General features: G+C 42.3%; 1 protein-coding gene and 1 long non-coding RNA gene across 3 annotated transcripts in view; one reads left to right on the top strand and one right to left on the bottom strand.

Moving 5' to 3' along the window:
* Window positions 1-18,827, bottom strand: part of LOC116651397 (uncharacterized) — a 151,035-nt gene that overhangs the window by 130,282 nt on the left and 1,926 nt on the right. The gene's annotated exons all lie outside the window — the stretch shown is intronic.
* On the top strand, window positions 40-2,037 carry LOC6628967 (uncharacterized). Of its 2 annotated transcripts, none has more exons than XM_070209280.1 (3): window positions 40-546; window positions 608-1,762; window positions 1,844-2,037. In XM_070209280.1, exons 1-2 carry the CDS (start codon window positions 265-267, stop codon window positions 1,658-1,660), a joined length of 1,335 nt encoding a protein of 444 aa, XP_070065381.1. In that variant the 5' UTR covers window positions 40-264; the 3' UTR covers window positions 1,661-1,762; window positions 1,844-2,037. The 2 variants fall into 2 exon arrangements, with proteins under 2 accessions (XP_070065381.1, XP_002051572.1); XM_002051536.4 differs by having other exon boundaries at window positions 1,826-2,037.

Below are 18,827 nucleotides of genomic sequence, written 5' to 3'. Positions count from 1 at the left end.
GACTTAATTGTTGGGTTAATTTCGATTAATTTTTTCGTAGGGCCGGCAAAAATCCTCTAACTGAACCCTCCACGAGGGTGCCGGCCGGGCAATGGGCGCTGCCTAAGTTAGGATGAAACGCGCAATACCTTGCACACTTTTCATCCAGGCAATGCAGTGCCTAGCTAAGGTTCCGTAATAAATCCGGAACCATGGTTCAGAGGTGTTGATGCCTGGCGGTAGGCATAAAACGCTAAGGGTGATTCCCTGAATCAATAAATCGAAATGGATGTCAATATAGAAACAAATCGGGCTGGGATATCAGTCCAAACGTCGGTGGAAGAAGTGATCGCTACCACCGGCGGGCACGGGGAGGTGAAGTCCCCTCAACGTGTCGCCAGTGGTCACACCTCGACCTTGGTGGAAGCAGGCCAAGGTCGTTGCACAGCGACTGCCATCAATCTAAGCGTGCCGCAAGTGAACCTCGTTCAGCCAATAAAAACTGAAGTGGAGTGCGAATCGTGTGGCACTGCTTTGGTACCTCCCGTTCAGCCTGCCGTCCCCAAGGTAGAGATCAACAATGCCCATAGCCAATATATCGTATCATTAAATCAGTTCTCGTCCACAGGCCGTTAACGACTTCTCGCTCCAAGGCGAAAGTCAAGCCGTTGCGTGCGCGGAGGCAACGGGTATGTCAATTTCTCCCATACCCCAAGTCAAAGTCGAACCCGTGACCCCCAAGGGCAAGCAAATTGCAGCCAAACCTGATGTGCAGACCAGTGACAAAAAGAAGGATAAATTCGATGTATCAGGAGCCACTAAGCTAAGGGATGGCAAATATTCGGTTGAGGAGTCATCGGCCTACAAAAGACCGCGCTCCTCCAAGACTGAAGCGCCTGCGTCCAAGCGGCCCTGCAACCAAAATAAGACGGCCGATAGGATTGAGAATGAGGCCAGAAAGGATGATGATCTGATTGTGGCGCTCATTGATAAAAGCAATTTTTCCGGCAAGATTTCACCCAGCCAATGGCAGTTGGTCGAGACCAAGCTGGTGGATGCCCTGCTCCAAAGCATGGCCAAACCCGACAGCATACCCGCCCGCTTTGACGATGCCGGTTGGCAAACTGGGGTCAAGCTTATCGGTTGCGGAGATGACCACGCCATGAAATGGCTCTCTACGACAGTGGCGGCCATGGATGCTCCATGGCCAGACGCAAAGCTCGAGGTTGTCAATAAAAAATGGATTCCGCCGCTTCTCAAAGCGAAGCTGACGCTACCGCGAGTCATGCCGAGGGAGCAGGCTATGGATCTATTGAAATGGCAAAATCCGGATATACCCACCGCTGACTGGCAAGTTGTTACTGTCAAGCCTGATAGCAAGGGCCAAAAGATGGTGCTGAAGATCACCAAGGAGTCCAATGAGCTGCTTTTAGCTAGACATGGAAAGATGGCCTGGGGCATGAGCACCGTGCGGGTGCATGTTAAGAAACGCCACAGGGAAAAGAATGCTGCTGCTGCTGCAGATGTGAAGCAGGACTCGACTCCGAAAACTGCTCAAGGGCAGGGAGCTGGAAATGCGGCCGTTACAGAAAATCTGAAAAACAAGTCCGTGGAGGATCAAGATATGCCGGAGTTACCTGACAGCAGTGTAGCTGCCACTACCCTAGTTCAACAAACGTAGCGGATAGTTATCGTCGATGGGGGTTTTAAAAAAAAATCGTGTCCTTACCCAGTCTCTTCCAACAACCTTGGGTAGAACGCAAGTAACCCCCCCTGGTAAAAAGTAAGTTAAGCTAAAGAAGGCTTTTTGATTTGTTGTGCATTCTTTTAAATTGTCTAATAACAGGGCGGAAAATCTTTTTAGAAGAGCAGACCTCGTCGGCTTTCAGGCTGAGCATGAATTTCTTCCATCAAACAAACGGAATACTTATAAATTCTTTATTGTGTGCCTTAAAAGCAAACATCAAAGTACATACGCCAACTAGTTCGGAATTATAACAGTTCTTTCTCAGACATTTACGACTATTATTTTTTTTAAATAAACATTAGCTAGAATAAGGAAGTCTTTTTTATGTTAAAAGAAATCTATTCCAATACTAGTTGTGAATTTTAAAGTCTTTGTTGAAAATCTATATAATGTAGTATATTTTTTATAATAGTATATTTATTTTATTTTAAAAGCACAATTTTGTGTGCCTCCCAGCTTCATCTTAATTGAGATGATTTTTCTTGAAGAAACTCATTCAGGAACTGATCCCATTAGGGCCTAAACTTTGGCATATAATTTCATTTAAATCGCCAATTATTGGGACATCGAAGTCGGAACAAACATCAAAGTGGCTTCAATTGCGATGCTGAAACGACTTGAGCGAAAAGAATTTACAGTTGCATTATACACACTCAGGCACACACGCACACACACACACACACACACACCCGTTCAGATGGCTTGCAAGTTGTGCCGGAAAAATCTTTCACATAATCATAAAATGACTTGGAAAAAGGAAATTCTAGCGACAGATTTATGCACTCGAGAAAGCTTTTGCGCCGTTGCATTCAACTGCTCTCTGAGAGCTGGCTGCTCCATGGAAGCGAATCCTGCCCAGGGACTGGTACTGGGCACTTGGTGCAACAGCAGCAGCAACAGCAACAGCAGCCATTTCTCCGCTGAAATGTGATGGCGGCGCAATCGCTTGGATTTAGTTGCAATTATTTTTAATGTTGTTTACTTACACTTCAATTGATGATGCCAATAACTGTTTCAAAACTTTTTCCTCAAATCGATATACGTATATATACTTTTTTTTGCAGTCTTTGTAAATGTGCAAAATATCGTAAATGTTGTGCAGCAGGGGCGGGGATCATACTTAATGGGCTCGCCATAGAACTGGGGATTGCAAAGAATACATTTGGCATTCAAAGCAGCTGCGGTTGCATAACTCTAATCCACACAGAGCTATCTATAAGACGTCGATGCAAGAGTGTTGAATATATAACAATAGATTATCTTGCTGGAATTCCTAAAATTTATCCAGATTACACAACATATTTGTGAGACTGTTAAAAAACAAAAGAATTGTGTACATTGTTTTTAGCTTTAGCTTAATGTTTGTTGGAATGGGTAATGCGAGTGATATGGGGAATGTCTTCATAAATAATCCCATGAAATTACCACACGCACCAAACGTTTGAGAGTTTTCTCTGCTTTCATACCTATTCTGGGCATTGGCAATTACCATTTCAAGCGAGACGAGGACAAGGACAAGGACATCAAGTCGATCTAGGAAAACTAATCAAACGCCACTGCCCAAAAACAGATGAGTCCATGGCGCGAGTGCAGGCGGTGGCACGTGGTCCGCTCGGAGTATGAAACATTCATTTGACGCATGCGACATGACGACACATCAGAGGAACTGCCGAGACGTAGTCGGAGCTGGATAGCAGGCTGGAAGTGATGCGCGAATTTGATATTATTGTATATGGCTGTGCGTGACGTTGCATCACGGATGAAATGGATGGAAATCGTGATGGAAGCGCGTCGAGCATAACAAAAGCTGCCAACTGAGCAGCACCAACTGACGCCCGATGTGCTGCATCGGCATCAGCCCCAGCATCGCCATCGGCAACGGCATCAGCATCAGCATCACATCGCATCAATGTAAGTGGTGCCAAGCAGCAGCGTCAGGCAGCGGGAACTTCAGCCCTGGCAGCATTTGGAAGCGCCATTCACACGTACCGCTCATACATATAACAGACACAGGACTAGAATTTAACCTTGCGCAGGGCACGAAGGACGCATTGGTGGGGTAAACAAGGCGTTTAAGGACACACTCGTATTAGGCTAACAACCGCTTCAGACGCAACAACACGCAGTCCGTATTGTCAAGTCATGTTAAAGAACTGAATGAAAATAAGGAGTATATCAACTAAGTCAAGATATGTTTTGCAAATAACTAAAATATATTTTTGGAAATATAGTTTTAAGAGATATATTGTAATTCGAGAATATTTTCATTTTGTTTCTTAATATTTAATAGCTTGCTTGAAATATGAAAATATGTATTCACAATTAACGACAAGTTGAGCGTTTGATGTTGGAGTTGGAAGCTAGAAGCATCTATTTTACTGCTGTTAAATTTTATAATGAATTTTGATATAACCCTTTTCAAACCCATTTTCAAAGATTTATATGAAAATTAATAGGATCCATGTTTCTCAAAACTAAGCCCATCTCTTCTGGACAGAAAACTTGTCATAAGTTGCATCGCTAAAGTTTCTAGTTGAAGCCCCTATTTTCAATTTGGGCCGCACAGTTTATAGATATTAAAGCACACAAAAATAAATACTACATACAATCACTTTAAAAATTATAAATTGAATAATTATAATTGGGAAGCGAGTCAATTCTTACAAATTAAAAATGCTTCTGAACTCATTCGTAGATAGATATAAGAGTTGATTGTGATTAACAACATAATAACTAGAAGTTTGGTTTGAGTTTCCCAAGTTTAATAATAGACTAATATTTTTAGCAGTTAATCAAAAAACTGCCAACAATTAATGTTATTGCACATTTTGCACTGTTCACATCCCATCCCGCTAAGAAACCACTGCACTGTGGTGAACCTAAAACAAAATTATGCTACTACATTGCATCCCCAGGCTTCCGAAGGGCATCCCAAAAAGAGAGAGAGCGCAGGTGATAGGGAGGCTGTGTGTTTTGTTGCACAGTTGCCGTCGCATCGGTCGCATCACATCCCACAAACATAAACAAGGCAAAGTTATGGATGCAGCTTATGTCCTGCCAAGCTGCTCCACATCTCAGCCAGAGTCGCAGCGAGACAAACTTTCGTGCAATTCGGAAATGATTTGTGCAGTTCGTGCTGGCTGCCTGGCATGGAGCGACTGGCAGGACTGCTGATAAACGTTGTCCTGGCACTCGTGCTTCGCCGTGCTTGTTTCGCACCTGTCCGTGCCAAGGCCCAGGCGAGCGCCGTGGCGGCGGCGGTGGGGCAATCATCCGGCCAAGCCATAAATAGAAAGCGAGTCAAGAGACCCTGCGGCATCATTGCCAATGGAAAATATGGCAACGCGTTGTCGGTAATTTGCGCAAATTATGTGCCGCCGCCGCCGCCGCCGCTGACGACGGCGACGCAACCGAGTTGCCGTTCGGTCCAATCTTTGGAATGTGTGCACGTGCTAATGGCCGCTGGAGCCAACGAAAATCGCCAACATCAGAGCCCAACCAGCCACCCCCTGCACAGCCCAAAAATGCCAACTCCTCCAAATGAAATCTCGGCCTGCCTGTTGGGAGGCGGGCTGCGGACCATTAGCATTGGCCAGGAATTTACGCTCTTCACACGTGCCCGACGCCACTAGATATTGACACGATTCCGTCATCATCAACTGGCAGCTGGGAGCGTCGGGTCGATGGGTTAGCTTTTTATCAGCTTATTTGCCAAATGTTGCGATGAAAATCAAATTGTAATTTACCAAAATCGGCTGCTAAGCCCCTACAGCTCTGCTGTGCATGGTTTGGGTTTACAAAGAGGTTTGATTAACATACATACGTATGCAACTGAACTATACGGTTGATAGCTCGATGCAAACAAAAAAAATTATTCTCAACAGAAAATAAAATATTATTTGAATAACATTCAAAAAATTTAAATTGAACGGATCGAGAAGCATTGTTTATGAGTGCTTTATAACAAAAAAATTGATTTCGAATTATCTTCAACTTAATATTGATATGTTATTTTTAGAAAATTGCTGTAAATCTTTCACTAAATTAAATAATGCAAATACTTCAAATATGTATCATAGTAAAAATGTTTTCTTTTTTTTAAAGCCAATAAAGTAAAAGTTTAAAAGAAAAATGCGTTAAAACATAAGTTTAATTACTGGCTAGTTAAAACCAATCAATAATTAGTGCATTATGTTGTCCCCTCTTGATTTCGTTCAAAACTGTTTTCCTCAAAACAAATATATTTTAATAAGTTAAACTCTAAAAACAGATAGCCTAAAAGTCGACAGCCCTACGAGGGGTTAAGCTAGACAAACAACTAAATCAACTCTGTCCGAATAAATGCCAGCTAGTTGGCTACTGTCTGGAGGATAAAAGTGTGGGGGTAGGGTTAAGGTTTATGGCCGCATGCGGTGCTATTTATGACACGTTTCCGTCAAAATATTCGCGATTTGCAAGTGACGTCGTTGAAATGCAAAAACTCGGCTCGCACCGAAGGCAACATTGGCTCTCTGAAGTGCAATCACTTGTGAAAATCAACACAAACACCCGCACACGTACAGAGAGTAAGAGAGAGCTAGACAATTGTGTCGGTTGCACCCTGGACCCAAAGGGACTTAAACTGCCTGCGATTGTTCCTTGTGGCAAAGCCGCGAGTCGTATGTCGAGCACTTGAAACTTCAAAGGAAATGCCTATCGCTGTCAAGGACATAAATTGCGCTGACAGGGTAAAAATTTAATGCCCCCGTTGTTGTTGTTGCTGCTGTGCATTTCAACGTTGTGCCCGCACCCCCTCCATTCCCTGGCCAACAAAACCTGGAAGAGCTGCAGCCCGTTCCGACGCGACGCTGTAATGTATGCAGCAAAATATTTTTTAGCAATTGCATAAGGCAAGGGACATCAATAAAATAAATAACAATAATTCTGCAAAATGCCCATAAATCCAAGGGGCGACGTCATAACTTTCGTTTTTATGACTCCCCAACTAGACAGACTGACGCGGCCTGAACTGTGACAACGGAGAAGGTGGTGGAAAGGGGGATTGGGTTGGTTCCACCTGCGTGGCAGCCGAAGCGAACGGAACCGGGCCGTGGGCCACGTCAGTCAGCAATAAATAAATGCAAGCTGGCAGTCAGTTGGTCGTCACACAGGACACACACACACACAGGACAGGACAGGGCGAGGGGTCACTGAAAATTGCAGCTGAAATTATTGCATTTAAACAGGACATTATAACACACACTCAAACACACACAGACACACACGCTAGACACGGGACAAGGGGCAAAAATTGCAGCAGTTGCCTTTTTCCAATTGTTGTCCTGTGTGTGCCCTGTGTGGAGCTGTCCCTGTCATTGTTGCTGCGACTCATAAATTAAGTCCTCATAACGGCAAAGTTATTGAAGTAATAAAATTTTACACTGACATTTGACAATCGATGCGTCGCCATTGCCATCACCAGCGCCAGGACATCGCGTTCGTGTCCGTGTTGCCAACGTTGTCAAAAAAAAAAGAAAAGCGCGATAATCAAATGGAATGTTGCAATGGGAACTGGTGGAGGACCGTATTAATTTGATTAACTAAAATTAAGATTAAGCAAAGAGGATATGCAGAAATCACAATAGATATAATCAAATTAAATCAAAAAGCTTTAAGATTTTGGATATACAAATATTTTCACATGCATTTCAAGTAATTGTGACTAAAATTTCAATTATGATTATTTGATTTTATTAATAATAATTTTAATTTTCATTGGCAATATATTTTAGTCATATTTTGCTTTATTTATATTTATTTCTATTTGTTGAAGTAATGTAAATAGCTTCCTTTTTTAATCTACGCGGATTACCTATGAAAGCTTACCCTAGTCAGGTGAAAATCCAGGTAAAGCTCATGGGAATTTTCTGGTCTGAACTACTGAATTATCTCTACGGTCGAAGAAAAACGCAATGTTTACCAGTCAATTGACATTTCATATACATTTTGTGTGAGTGAGTCTATTTACGTTTCTAAAAGGCTAAAAATTTGGGAGACATGCGCCCCATTATGGGCCGCATATTGCCAGACATTTATTTACCGTAATTTACCCACACCGATGTCTAATTAAATTTACCGGCGATTAACCAACTTGCTGGCTCAACTCAAAACAGAAGCACACACACGGAGACCAACGAACCGGAGAGACGACAGTAATTCGTTTATAATGCGTAGGACATGTTGACAATGCCACAGGACATTCGTAATGAGGAGGCAAATGTGACAAGGGGCTGAAGGAGGGCTGCTTGCATCAAAAGCGAAGAAACTTCCCGGTTTGGCAACTTGAAAGCCGCCCACAGACTTTGACAGACGCGGCAGAAGGAAGATGAGCAGCAGCAGCTGCAGCCGCCTGATGAGACGGTATACGAGAGGGGCAGGAGACGGTGGCTGGTCAGACGGGGGTTGGCCCGCTGACAGTTTGGTGCGCTGCCATCCGGACGCTTCAAAGGTTCGCCGGGCTTGATGCATGTAAATGTGGTTGAAGTAATGACGAAATGGGCACTAGACACTCACACACACACACACACCCATACACACATACGCGCGGGCAGACAGACAGACCCCTAATACTTCACCCTTGGCCCAATCCTTTGACTTTGAGCCGTGCGGTGGTCGTCGGCATCGCTGCCTGTTGTTGATGTTTGCCCTCATTATTGTTGTTGTTGTTATTGCGGTTGACATCGTTTTGTTTGCCTAAAGGACGAGCGCATATTATTGTTGTGCGTAATGATGGGCGGGTGGATGGTTGGCAGGTGCTCTATGACTTTTTTGCCTAAATCCGGCTTCCGTGGGTCGCCCATCGCCTTCTACTTGCGCTAATCCCTGATGTGTCTGTGACATTTGCACTGACAGTGACAACACTTTGATGGGTACACCCAGAACCAGCTCCAGTGGCTGAGCCAGTGCCGACAATGACAGCGAGACAGAAGATCTATCGAAGGCATGCCGAACATCAAATACCCTAGTTGGTACATGTCTTAGAAGTGCTACGGGACAAATATTTTTTGCTGACATTTTGGGGAAAGAATGAAGTTTAGTCAATACATTAGTTTCGACTTATTCTGTCCCAATCTATGGAACGATATATCTGTCCAATTTTAATAAGAATTGGCTCATATGTAAGGAGCACGATAAATAGCAAGATATCTTGAAAAACAAAGAAGGTTCTTCACCAAGAAAATAGTTTATCCAATAATTTCTATGCCAAGTATTAAATATAGCGATTCGTTTCTATAGATTCCTCCATATGTATTGAGAGATATTGGGAGAGAGATATTAAAAGATCAACCTAGCTATACATACACAGTGCTCTTTCTATCTGTTACACATTTTGTGGCAAAGCTAAAATACCCTCTTTAAGGGTATTTTAATAATGACGCGATATTTCCATGAGACTTCCCTCCGGGTGTCCTTGCGCTTTGTTGTCCAACCTACGCAGTCACTCCCTGCGTCTAGCTCGCCGGCCTTGGTTTCATCTTGGTTCCCGGAATGTCCTGCTTATTACATGGAAGCTTTTTAAGTGGGTTGCTCAATCATTTGGGGTTAATTCGTTGTCCGGCGCTGGTGCGAACTCAATTAAAAAGCTGTTTTCATGTGCCTTTCACTAACGAGGGTGTGCACGACTCATGGATACACTTGGCCCACATCTATCCCACGCCTGTTGGCCAAGTGAAGAGCCAGAGATTGAGCACTTGGTAAATGTTCTCTAATCGCATTGAGGGATCTTCAAAACTGAGTCGTAAAGGTTTTGCCAGCTGCTGCCGTGTGACGGCTGTTGCAAGTCTTGTGTGCAGCAGCAACAACTACAACAGCAACAGCAGAAACTTTTGTCACCCGCATTTTTCGCCAAGCTGGAAAACAGGCAACTGGCGCAACAAATTGCAAAGATCTGCACAGGCTACACAGGACGTAGGCGTTGCAACAACAATGACAACACGTTGCCAACAGATGCGACAGAGCCGACACTCGACAGCAGCAAATTCGTCGCTTGTTTTGAGAAATTGTTAACAAATTTGGGAAGCTGTCGCTGTTTGATAAAAGACACAACGAGTCAGGACAGCGAGATAGATATCTCTATTAGAAGTGCAATAGAAGAGGAAGCTTGAGTGAACTCTCTATTCTTCATTCCCTATGTAACTAAGAATTACAAGAAGCATTATGGACATGTGGCCGAAGGAGAGTTAAGTCTTATTTTTCATAATCATATTATACATATATCAACAGCCTGCACCGGGTAAGCTCTTATCCTAAAACCAATCGTCATTAATATCCAAAAAAAAATATGTTTATATGTTGAAGAGAAAGAAAAAGAGTATTCATTCATATCCTCGCGGTACTCGTCAACCAGTTTGGATATATTTAACAAGAAGATTAACTGCCTGGTACATAATAAAGTACTTGGTAACTGAGCCCGGAACTTGATAAACTATTTTGATTACTCGCGAAGATATGAACCTTATGTTCCTAGATAGTTTCGGCAAAGGATCCGTATATTATTAAATGCTAAACTTGTTACCCTTAAGACTTTCAGCTTTTTGACTCTCAGCGAAAGATAAACGACTTCAGCTGTGTGGCTTTTCAGGTTCACACCTACAAGTCTTAGTCTATCTCACGAATCTTAACTCTTTAATTAACCAGCTCATATATTTATCACATAAAAAGGAAAGATGCTAAGGGCAAAATATGTGAATTGTGATGTGGGTGAAATCAAAAAGAAAACTAATCAGAGAGCTGTTCACTGAGCATCCTTCAACAGCTTTGTTTCTGCTTTTTCATATGGAGCTGTCTTTAAGTTTTTTCTGTGGATCTGTGTGAGTGCGAGTATTTGAAATGGAACATTGACAGGCGAGCCAATAAAATTCAAATGTGTGGCGATTGTCGCAACGCGCGGACTGTCGCTTCATCTTACGAATGTCAAGCAAAAAAACAAGCGAAATAGGGGGCATAAAAAATGGGAGTGCAAGGAGGAGAGAAACGCCAAACAATAAGACAATGTTAGGAAGAGGAGCTGCAGATGGTGGTCTGAGGATAGCGGTCGCGCTGTCAAAGCGAGGACATCAGAAGCGAGGATGAAACGAGACTAACACGACAACATGCAAAATATCGCTTGGACAGCCGGGCAAAGGGTTGTGCGAGCGGGGGTCGGCGGCTGCACAACATTAGGGAACATGAGCCCCACATATCGCTGCGACGACGGCTGCTTCTCTCTCTTCTTCGCTTCACGCCGAGTGACATCTTGGCCACATATTTTGCTTGTCGAGCGACGGCGAATGAGGACACAATACTGTCAGCCAAAGGAATGCCCGCACATTCATTTCAATAGACCCCAGCTACCCCACCGCCGCACACACTCACACATCACATCAGCATCAGCTCGATTGACCGAAATAGAGAAATTCTATAGTTGACTTCGCGCCACGAACCCAACATCATTTATCAGTCGCAAGTTATTGCCAACTCGTCCAGATTTCTGCATACCACACGAGCCCTCAGAGCAAAACATCGAAATGTGTCAATGCTTGTTTCACAATTTCGAATGCTTCCAACATCCTCCAGCAGCAGCTCCTGGCCCAAGCAGCTGCCCCCCACTTCCCCTGCCTGATGGTGTCTGATTTTTTAGTCAGCTGCAATTTGTTATCCATCAGTTAGTTTTTCTCATAGTGGAAGCTTTTTATCTTTGCTTTTACAGTTGAAAGGTCGAGCATGCATTGTTCTATTTCGGGTATATTAAAACGAAGCTTATTTACCCACTTTTAAGACCCTTTTCCATTCAGTATACAGTAACACACATCATTTACTTGCTAAGCTAATATTCGCAACTAGTTAAAGCCGTTTTCAGACTAAACCAATTTAATAATTTCTATATCTTTATAAATTATTAAAAATATGTGAAACACAGTTCAGATTTATCATCTTGGCATGTTTAGCTTTTGGCTAAGGCAATGCCACATCTAGCTTAGGAATCAAACCTAGATTCTTGCTGCCTACTTGCGTTCTTGAAAATGCATCTACGAAGTAAATTTAAATGTAAGTCCTTTGTAAGGGCTATTTTTGTTTTCTCACCTCAACTAAAAACTGTTTAAATTTACAGCTATAAACACTCGAGTTTCCAAAGAAGATTGTTTTAATTATTGATGCCCGAGCCACATTGAATGCAGTTATTTGATCTCATCATCATAATCATAATAAGCCCGCCCCCGCGTATCGCGTAACCTTGACGTATGCAGAGGCCCAATGCAAGTGCAGTGGAAGAGCATTTTGTTGAAAGGCAACTGCTGGCAATCATTTTTGGCAAATGTGCCATTACAAAGACGAATTTATGTTATGGCATGCTTTTGAATTTGGGATACAAACTCAGCAGCACATATGGAATAACATTTGAGTCATAATTTGATCAACTAAGTTCAAAGAACAGAGGAGCGTGAGTATATTTCTTGAATATTATTTGGGCAATAATTTTGAAGGCAGTTTGTAGTCACAAGCATCGAGAAGCACGTAATCAGACGAAATAAACACTTGCGCCTCTAAAATAGATAAAAATATCTACACTTCAATAAACATGAAAATCATGGACTATTGGACAAGGGGAAACGGTCCCGAAACGACCGCAAAATGTGTTGAAAATTGCGCAGCAATGTGATCATAAAGCATTCGCCATTAATGACACAACCCGACAGATACATCCCATTGTCAATAACTTTTACGCGCCGCAGATTGCCGCCCCGTTCCAAAATCAAATTCAAATTTCCCAAACGAGCCACAGCCGCAGCATGCATGCACTTGCAGACATGTATATGTAGATGCCAATGACGTTACAATTCAGCGAAAGAGGAGGCCATTCGGCAACTGGCTGCTGCTACGGCTGGCGCAAGTGATGGCATCCGCCAAAGCGCTGTTCGCCCGCGACTAGCGACTCGCGACTCGCACAAGACACTCGCACATCCGTAAATTTATCGACAAACATTTGGACAGCGCCGGGACAGGCGACTGGCGGCGGCGGCGTTGACTAGACAAACTGCGCGATACGCGCGAGAGGCGCAACAAGCGGTGGCAGCACCAGTGGAAGCAGCTCGATGCAGCGAACTGGCGGACCGTTGCTTCCTTTTCAATTATTAAGTGTTGCCAACTATGCGCGAATGGGCGATAAACGAGCCGCATGTGTGTGTGCCTGTGTCTGTGTGTGTGTGTTTGTGTGTGCAACTGTGGGGCACTCATAATTCGCGACACGTTGCCGCACCTCGCTGCTTGTTGTGTGTCTTCAATCTTGTGCAATGGATCTGTAACTGCATCCATGTAGCCATTTATTTCGTATTGCCTGGCAGATAACTGCCAATGCATTTTTTTCGCCCGTCTTCTTCTTCTTCTTCTTATGGCGCCACCTTGTTGTGCCGCCTGGCATATTTTTCTATAGCCAAGAAGAAACTGTTCGTCCAGAAAAGTTAACGCCTCGGGCATTCGAATTTCCATTTAATAGTTAATTTACGACATTTATATGCCTTCGGATGAGGTTTTGGAATCAGCGCTCAACGTGACATTTACATTCGACTGTTAACTTTTAATGGCATTTGAAAACATATTAAATTTATAGATTCTTTAAGAACTGTTTATCCCAAATCGACCCATGGAAAAAGAACCGAACCTCGTGAGAATCGGATGACATTGGATCGATTTAAGGGTATGGCAAATATTGACCTATTGCTGTAAAGAATATTTGAGGGAACTATTTTTACATTCTCATTATCGCATCCTTCTTAAACTTTGCGATTAAATTTAAATAAAAAACAATTATAATATAACTTTAAATCGTGTGCCACCCAAAGAGCGAAGACTATTTATAATATAAATCAAGAAATTAAGAAATTTATCCGAAAATTTATTGTATTTCTATATTTATAATATTTGGAGATTCTAAACTTTAAATGCATCCAAATTGTAGGGCAATTAGTTACAAGTTGCATTTCATTGCGTTATTAAAGAGAAAATAATATTCTTCAAAAAAAGATCCTTCACTTTATGTGTATGCAGTATTTATAAGTTGTGGGGGGAAATTGTGGAGGGGCTTTGGTATGATTGGGTAATGTTTACTAATGTAATGGATGCAAGTTTTGAGTTATGTACATTGCATTACACAAAGGCTCAAGGATTTCAACAGCAAAGTCCACTCATAAAAGTGCACAAAGACAGCGCACAAATATTGAAATAAAAGCAGGATTTGTGGGCAAAAAGGAAGCAAAACCAAAGGATTAACCTAAATAAATACAAAACAGATGTAAAAATTGTGCCAGCGCCAAAAAAAAAAAATAAAAAATAAACAAACGAAGTAGACAGCATGAAAGGCTCGAGATAAAATGCCATTTTGAATGAGCTGGCGCTTCAGCCTCAGCTGTTTGCTGCCAGGGTTAGGACTCGGACTCTTCATTATGTCGGACAAATGGAGCAGGACATAACCCGGACGGCAGCGGCGACTGCTGCTCGGCCGACCGCAATGATCTATCGCCTCTGATGGCCGCCAACACACAGCGACTGGGGATGAGAAATAAAAATGAAGCTCTGAATAAAAAGCAAACGCCAAGTGAAATAATAAAAGTCGACAAAGAACGCCGCAAAAAGAAGAAGAGTCAACATTAAGGAATAGCTAGTTTCGGCATGCCAAAGAACTGAATACCCTTGAAGAAGTGCTTTGGTACGAGAAATCCTTTTCCAATCGATTGATTGTACAGGAGCTGCATAAAATCGTTATTTAATGGGATGCAGCCCATGTAGAGCTATCTATATCATATTATACTATATCCGACCATGACAAAATTTAGCTCATATGTAAGGAACTTACAACTGCAAAAATATCTTGATAAGAAAATAGTTTTTCATACCAGAACTTCGACTTGATTATAGAGTATCGATCCGGTTGAATCTGAAATATGTACTCCTTGCAACAGGACTAAACTTGGACATCTTATATGCGTTATAGAATTGTAATACCCTCGGCAAAGGGTATGCCGATGAGAGAAACAAATGCGCGTAAAGGGATATTGTGGCTAAATGCAGGCTGATGGCGAGTGGCGGCTGGCGGCCACTTCATTATGTCGGCAATGCATGAAGTGTTGAAAAATGATTCCCTCAGCATCATCAACACGAGCAACAGCAGCAGCAGCCGAGGGAGCCGGGCACTGGGGGAGTTGAGGCGTGGCAAGTGCATTTGACTTTTATGCTTACTGAACGCCCACGGGGACTAACGCGGGCGTTGAAACGAATCCGCTTTTGCACAAAACGCCGCAGGATTTCAAATAGTTTCCAATGCAACAGACAAAAGCATGGAAAGTGTTTGCCAGCTGCCTCCCAAAGCCAGCGTTAAGTGCAGTGGACACTGAAACGCACAGCTGTGTCTTGGTCCACCCGACTCCAACCTGGCCCCACCCTAGCTGCCCCTTTGGCATCATCAGCGCCCAGTCGACGTCATCATCAGCGTTGTCGTAAATTGATGCCAGCAAAAGTTACTTCAAACAAAGTCATGTGGACACCGAGCAGCACCAGCTTCAGTACCAGCATCAGGACAGGGTGTATCCTGGACAGCGGCGGGAAGGCACAGCACAGGGAGCTGCCAGCAGACATCAGGCAACAGGCATCAGGCAACGAGGCAACCATCAAGTGCAAAATGTTTTGGTATCGGGCACATAATGTGAGTTCTTTAAAACTTTTATATGCACACGGTCCCACTCATAGACTCCTTTCGTAACCCCGCGCCATGCTCCACGCACCACCACGGCTGCATATTGCATATTAAAGTAATAATGAGATGAGCCAAAGTTCCAGCTGACAATGCAATTTTGCCACATCTGGACATTGAAATTTGAGGTAGATACCAAATTGATGTAATCAACAGCCCTATAGAGTCAGAAATATTAATACTAAAAAGTGTTTAGCACCGCATAAATTAGGTCATTTATGAAAAAAGATAACAGAAGTCTTTGTTAGATCAATTTAAGGTGGGCCTATAAGGTTATTTAATCTTCAGACATCAAACTCTTTTTTAAAAAGATATTTCACGACTGAACTATCCATGTTCCTAAACTTATGTATTTATATGAATTTATTGTGGAATTCGAAATAAAATCGAAAGCAACTTTAAACTAAGACTATTTGCTTGCTTGAAAGTTTAGAACATAAGACTTCTACATGGGAATGAAGACTCCGGTTCATGAAAGACATACTACGTGTTACTCTAGAGACATAGAAACTTTATTGGTCAACCAATATCGGCTAATAATGTAAAATAGGTTTTTTCATACAAATAATTATTGATCAGTTAGAAAGGAACCTAATGTACCTGTCTTAAGGCTTCAGAGAAAAGATGTTGTCATTAATTCCCATAAAAGATTGTAGTGAAAACAGACAGTATTTCTTCGTTTACTATTGTCTTTTTTTCTTACTCCTTGTGCAATATAAATTTTAATGATTTTTATTTAATTTTCCTGGCAAATGCAAGTTCTTTTTCATTGAACGAAGCCATTTCGAACATAAGATTAAGTTAAGCTTAAACATGATTAAAAGCGAGCTAATATAATATTAACTTCTAAATGCTTTTGTTTGCCCGCATTCGAGAGCAGCAAAAAAAGTAATGCACAGAGCATTACTTTATGTCAAGTTTCTGCAAGCTGGGGGGGGGGGGGGGGGGGAAAAAAACAAAAGCACAAAAAAAAAATTGGATAAAGGGTTGTCCGTGAGGATGAGGCAACTCTGACAGTGACATGGACGTCACTTACAAAAGTGGAAGTCCAATGTGGAACGTCCACCGCCCAGCGGCTGCATTGCTCTCAAAGTGTCCCTCAGAAACCCCCTGGTGCAACCTTAACGTGTGTGTGTGTGTCTCTGAGTTTGTATGTGTGAGTATGCTGGACACTCTATTTGTATTTCCTCTGAAAATTTATTGTAAAACTTAAAAGTTTTGATGGAAAAATGAAATAAATAGTGACATCACTAAAAGTAAAGAAATTATAAAGTGTCACCGGGGATGATAAGTGGGCTACAGAGCAGCAACAACAACAACAACAACAATAACGAGTACGTTGGCAACAGCATCAACAGCAGGAGTGACATTGCCAACAACAACAGCAACAACAGTAGCTGCAGCAACGACGAGCACAAGTTGAGGCAGGACCGTCAGGACTTTAATAAGGACATTGGACAAGCAACAGCAATGCCAGCGCTGCCATCACGGACAGCCGGACAGACGGCCGCAGCACAATGCGGTGGCACGTGCGGAGGCCAAGAAGCGGGTTGATTTAAACCAAAACACACAGCAGCAAGCACATAGTATATCCAACAGAGCTGGACAATTGATGTGATCGTGAGCTCAAGCTGGGTAGCTAGAATATAGCAATACTCTATAAAATTAGGAAACTTAACTATTTAAAAACAAAGGATCTATAGCATGCAGATCATGCTACTCTGCACTCTGCATTTGCAGAAAAATACTGACAAGAAAAGATGGATACAAAATTTTCAAAAATCTGCAAGAATTGGCAAAATTAACAAAAATAAGCTAAACATGTAAAAAAAAAATTATTGAAATGTTGCATGAATAAAATGCTTAAGATTGTCATTTCAAAAGCTTTTCGTCTCAAATAATAAATTTAATAATATAATTTTTATGTTATATTATAATATAATAGTTTATTAGTTTCCTTTATCTGGCATTGTATTGTAACATTTATCGTGGTCATTCTTAGGTGGCCGCTCGATTGGCCACAGCCAACTTAACGTTGTGCAGCGTTGCCAGCCTGGCATTAAGTGGAGATACACGCTCACACACACAGACGCACACATATTTAGACTCACTCACATGGGGCAACTCTGAAAGGCAGCAAATTGACAGGTTCAACGAACAGAACGTCAAAAAACTTAAGAACTATTAAAGTTCTTTTTATTTTTGCCGCTGTGCTTCTGATGTTTTTTTCTGCTACTATTTTTTCTGCAAGTTTAATTCTAACAACATTTCAACTTTCACATATTCTCTGAGGACAAAAAAAAAATGAATGAAAATAAATAAAATGCAGGACATTCACTTAAAGTTTTGCTGTCAGTTTGCTGCTTGCCCTCACTTCATTCATGCAACGTTTAAGTTTCCATCATTATTTAGCACAAAGACGCGGCGACTGGCCACATGGGGGACTACCGCAACTGACCATGGCCCGTGCCGGGCCCAAGGCCCCAAACGCCTGAGCTCCGAACAGCGACGGCGGCGGGTCTAGAATATTTGAATGCCTTCCCGCTCTTAACACTTTGATGCTGATGATATTTTATATGTATTTATTTAGAGAACCAAAAAAAAATGAGGGAGGCACGCAAGATTTAATATTAAAGAAGTTCCGGTATATTTTGGATTCATGGGTATATTATTTAAATGTCTAATTAATTTCCTTCGAAACGTAACACTTTTAGTAAGTCCATTAGTCAGTCAGGACAAAAAGTTATATATCTTATCCGAATATAAGGGTTCTTACTAAATTCCGTTCTTATGAAATCCGATTAATAAGTATTATACTGGTATTGATTTAATCTATGCATCTACCTCTCTTTCTTCATCAGACCCATATAGTACTTTTCTTTTGTGTTTGCCTGTCCACTCGCCGGGCTCGACGGGGCCTGATTGGGGGTGGACAGCTTTCAGGTTGACATATCAAAAGTATAAAATATTTTAAAAGAAATGTTTTCGGTGGAAAAGTTTTCAATTACAGCATTATAAAAATCGACAAGCTGTCTGCGGCAATATGGCTGGACAGGGTCCGAAACTCACACACACACACACACACACACACACACACACGCAAACATACACACATGCACTATGTGCCAGAAATTATTATTTGTATGCACTGCGAACGAAATTCATGTTCGACACACGTCTCTAAGGATTAACAGGAGTGACCACAAAATCATCATCAGCACAAAAAGGCCAAAAGTGTTATGGCCAAAGCAGAGACGATGATGGCCAGAAGAGGGACCAGTCGGGCGTCCGGGGTCGGGCGACGAGGTGGGTGCAACGAAGTTTGACGTGTGTCTGGAC

The sequence above is a fragment of the Drosophila virilis genome, chromosome 4 (genome assembly GCF_030788295.1).
Source record: "Drosophila virilis strain 15010-1051.87 chromosome 4, Dvir_AGI_RSII-ME, whole genome shotgun sequence".
NCBI classification, from domain to species: Eukaryota; Metazoa; Arthropoda; class Insecta; order Diptera; family Drosophilidae; genus Drosophila; species Drosophila virilis.
Note: the sequence above shows the minus strand (reverse complement) of the source record. Positions and strands in the feature narration are given on the sequence as shown.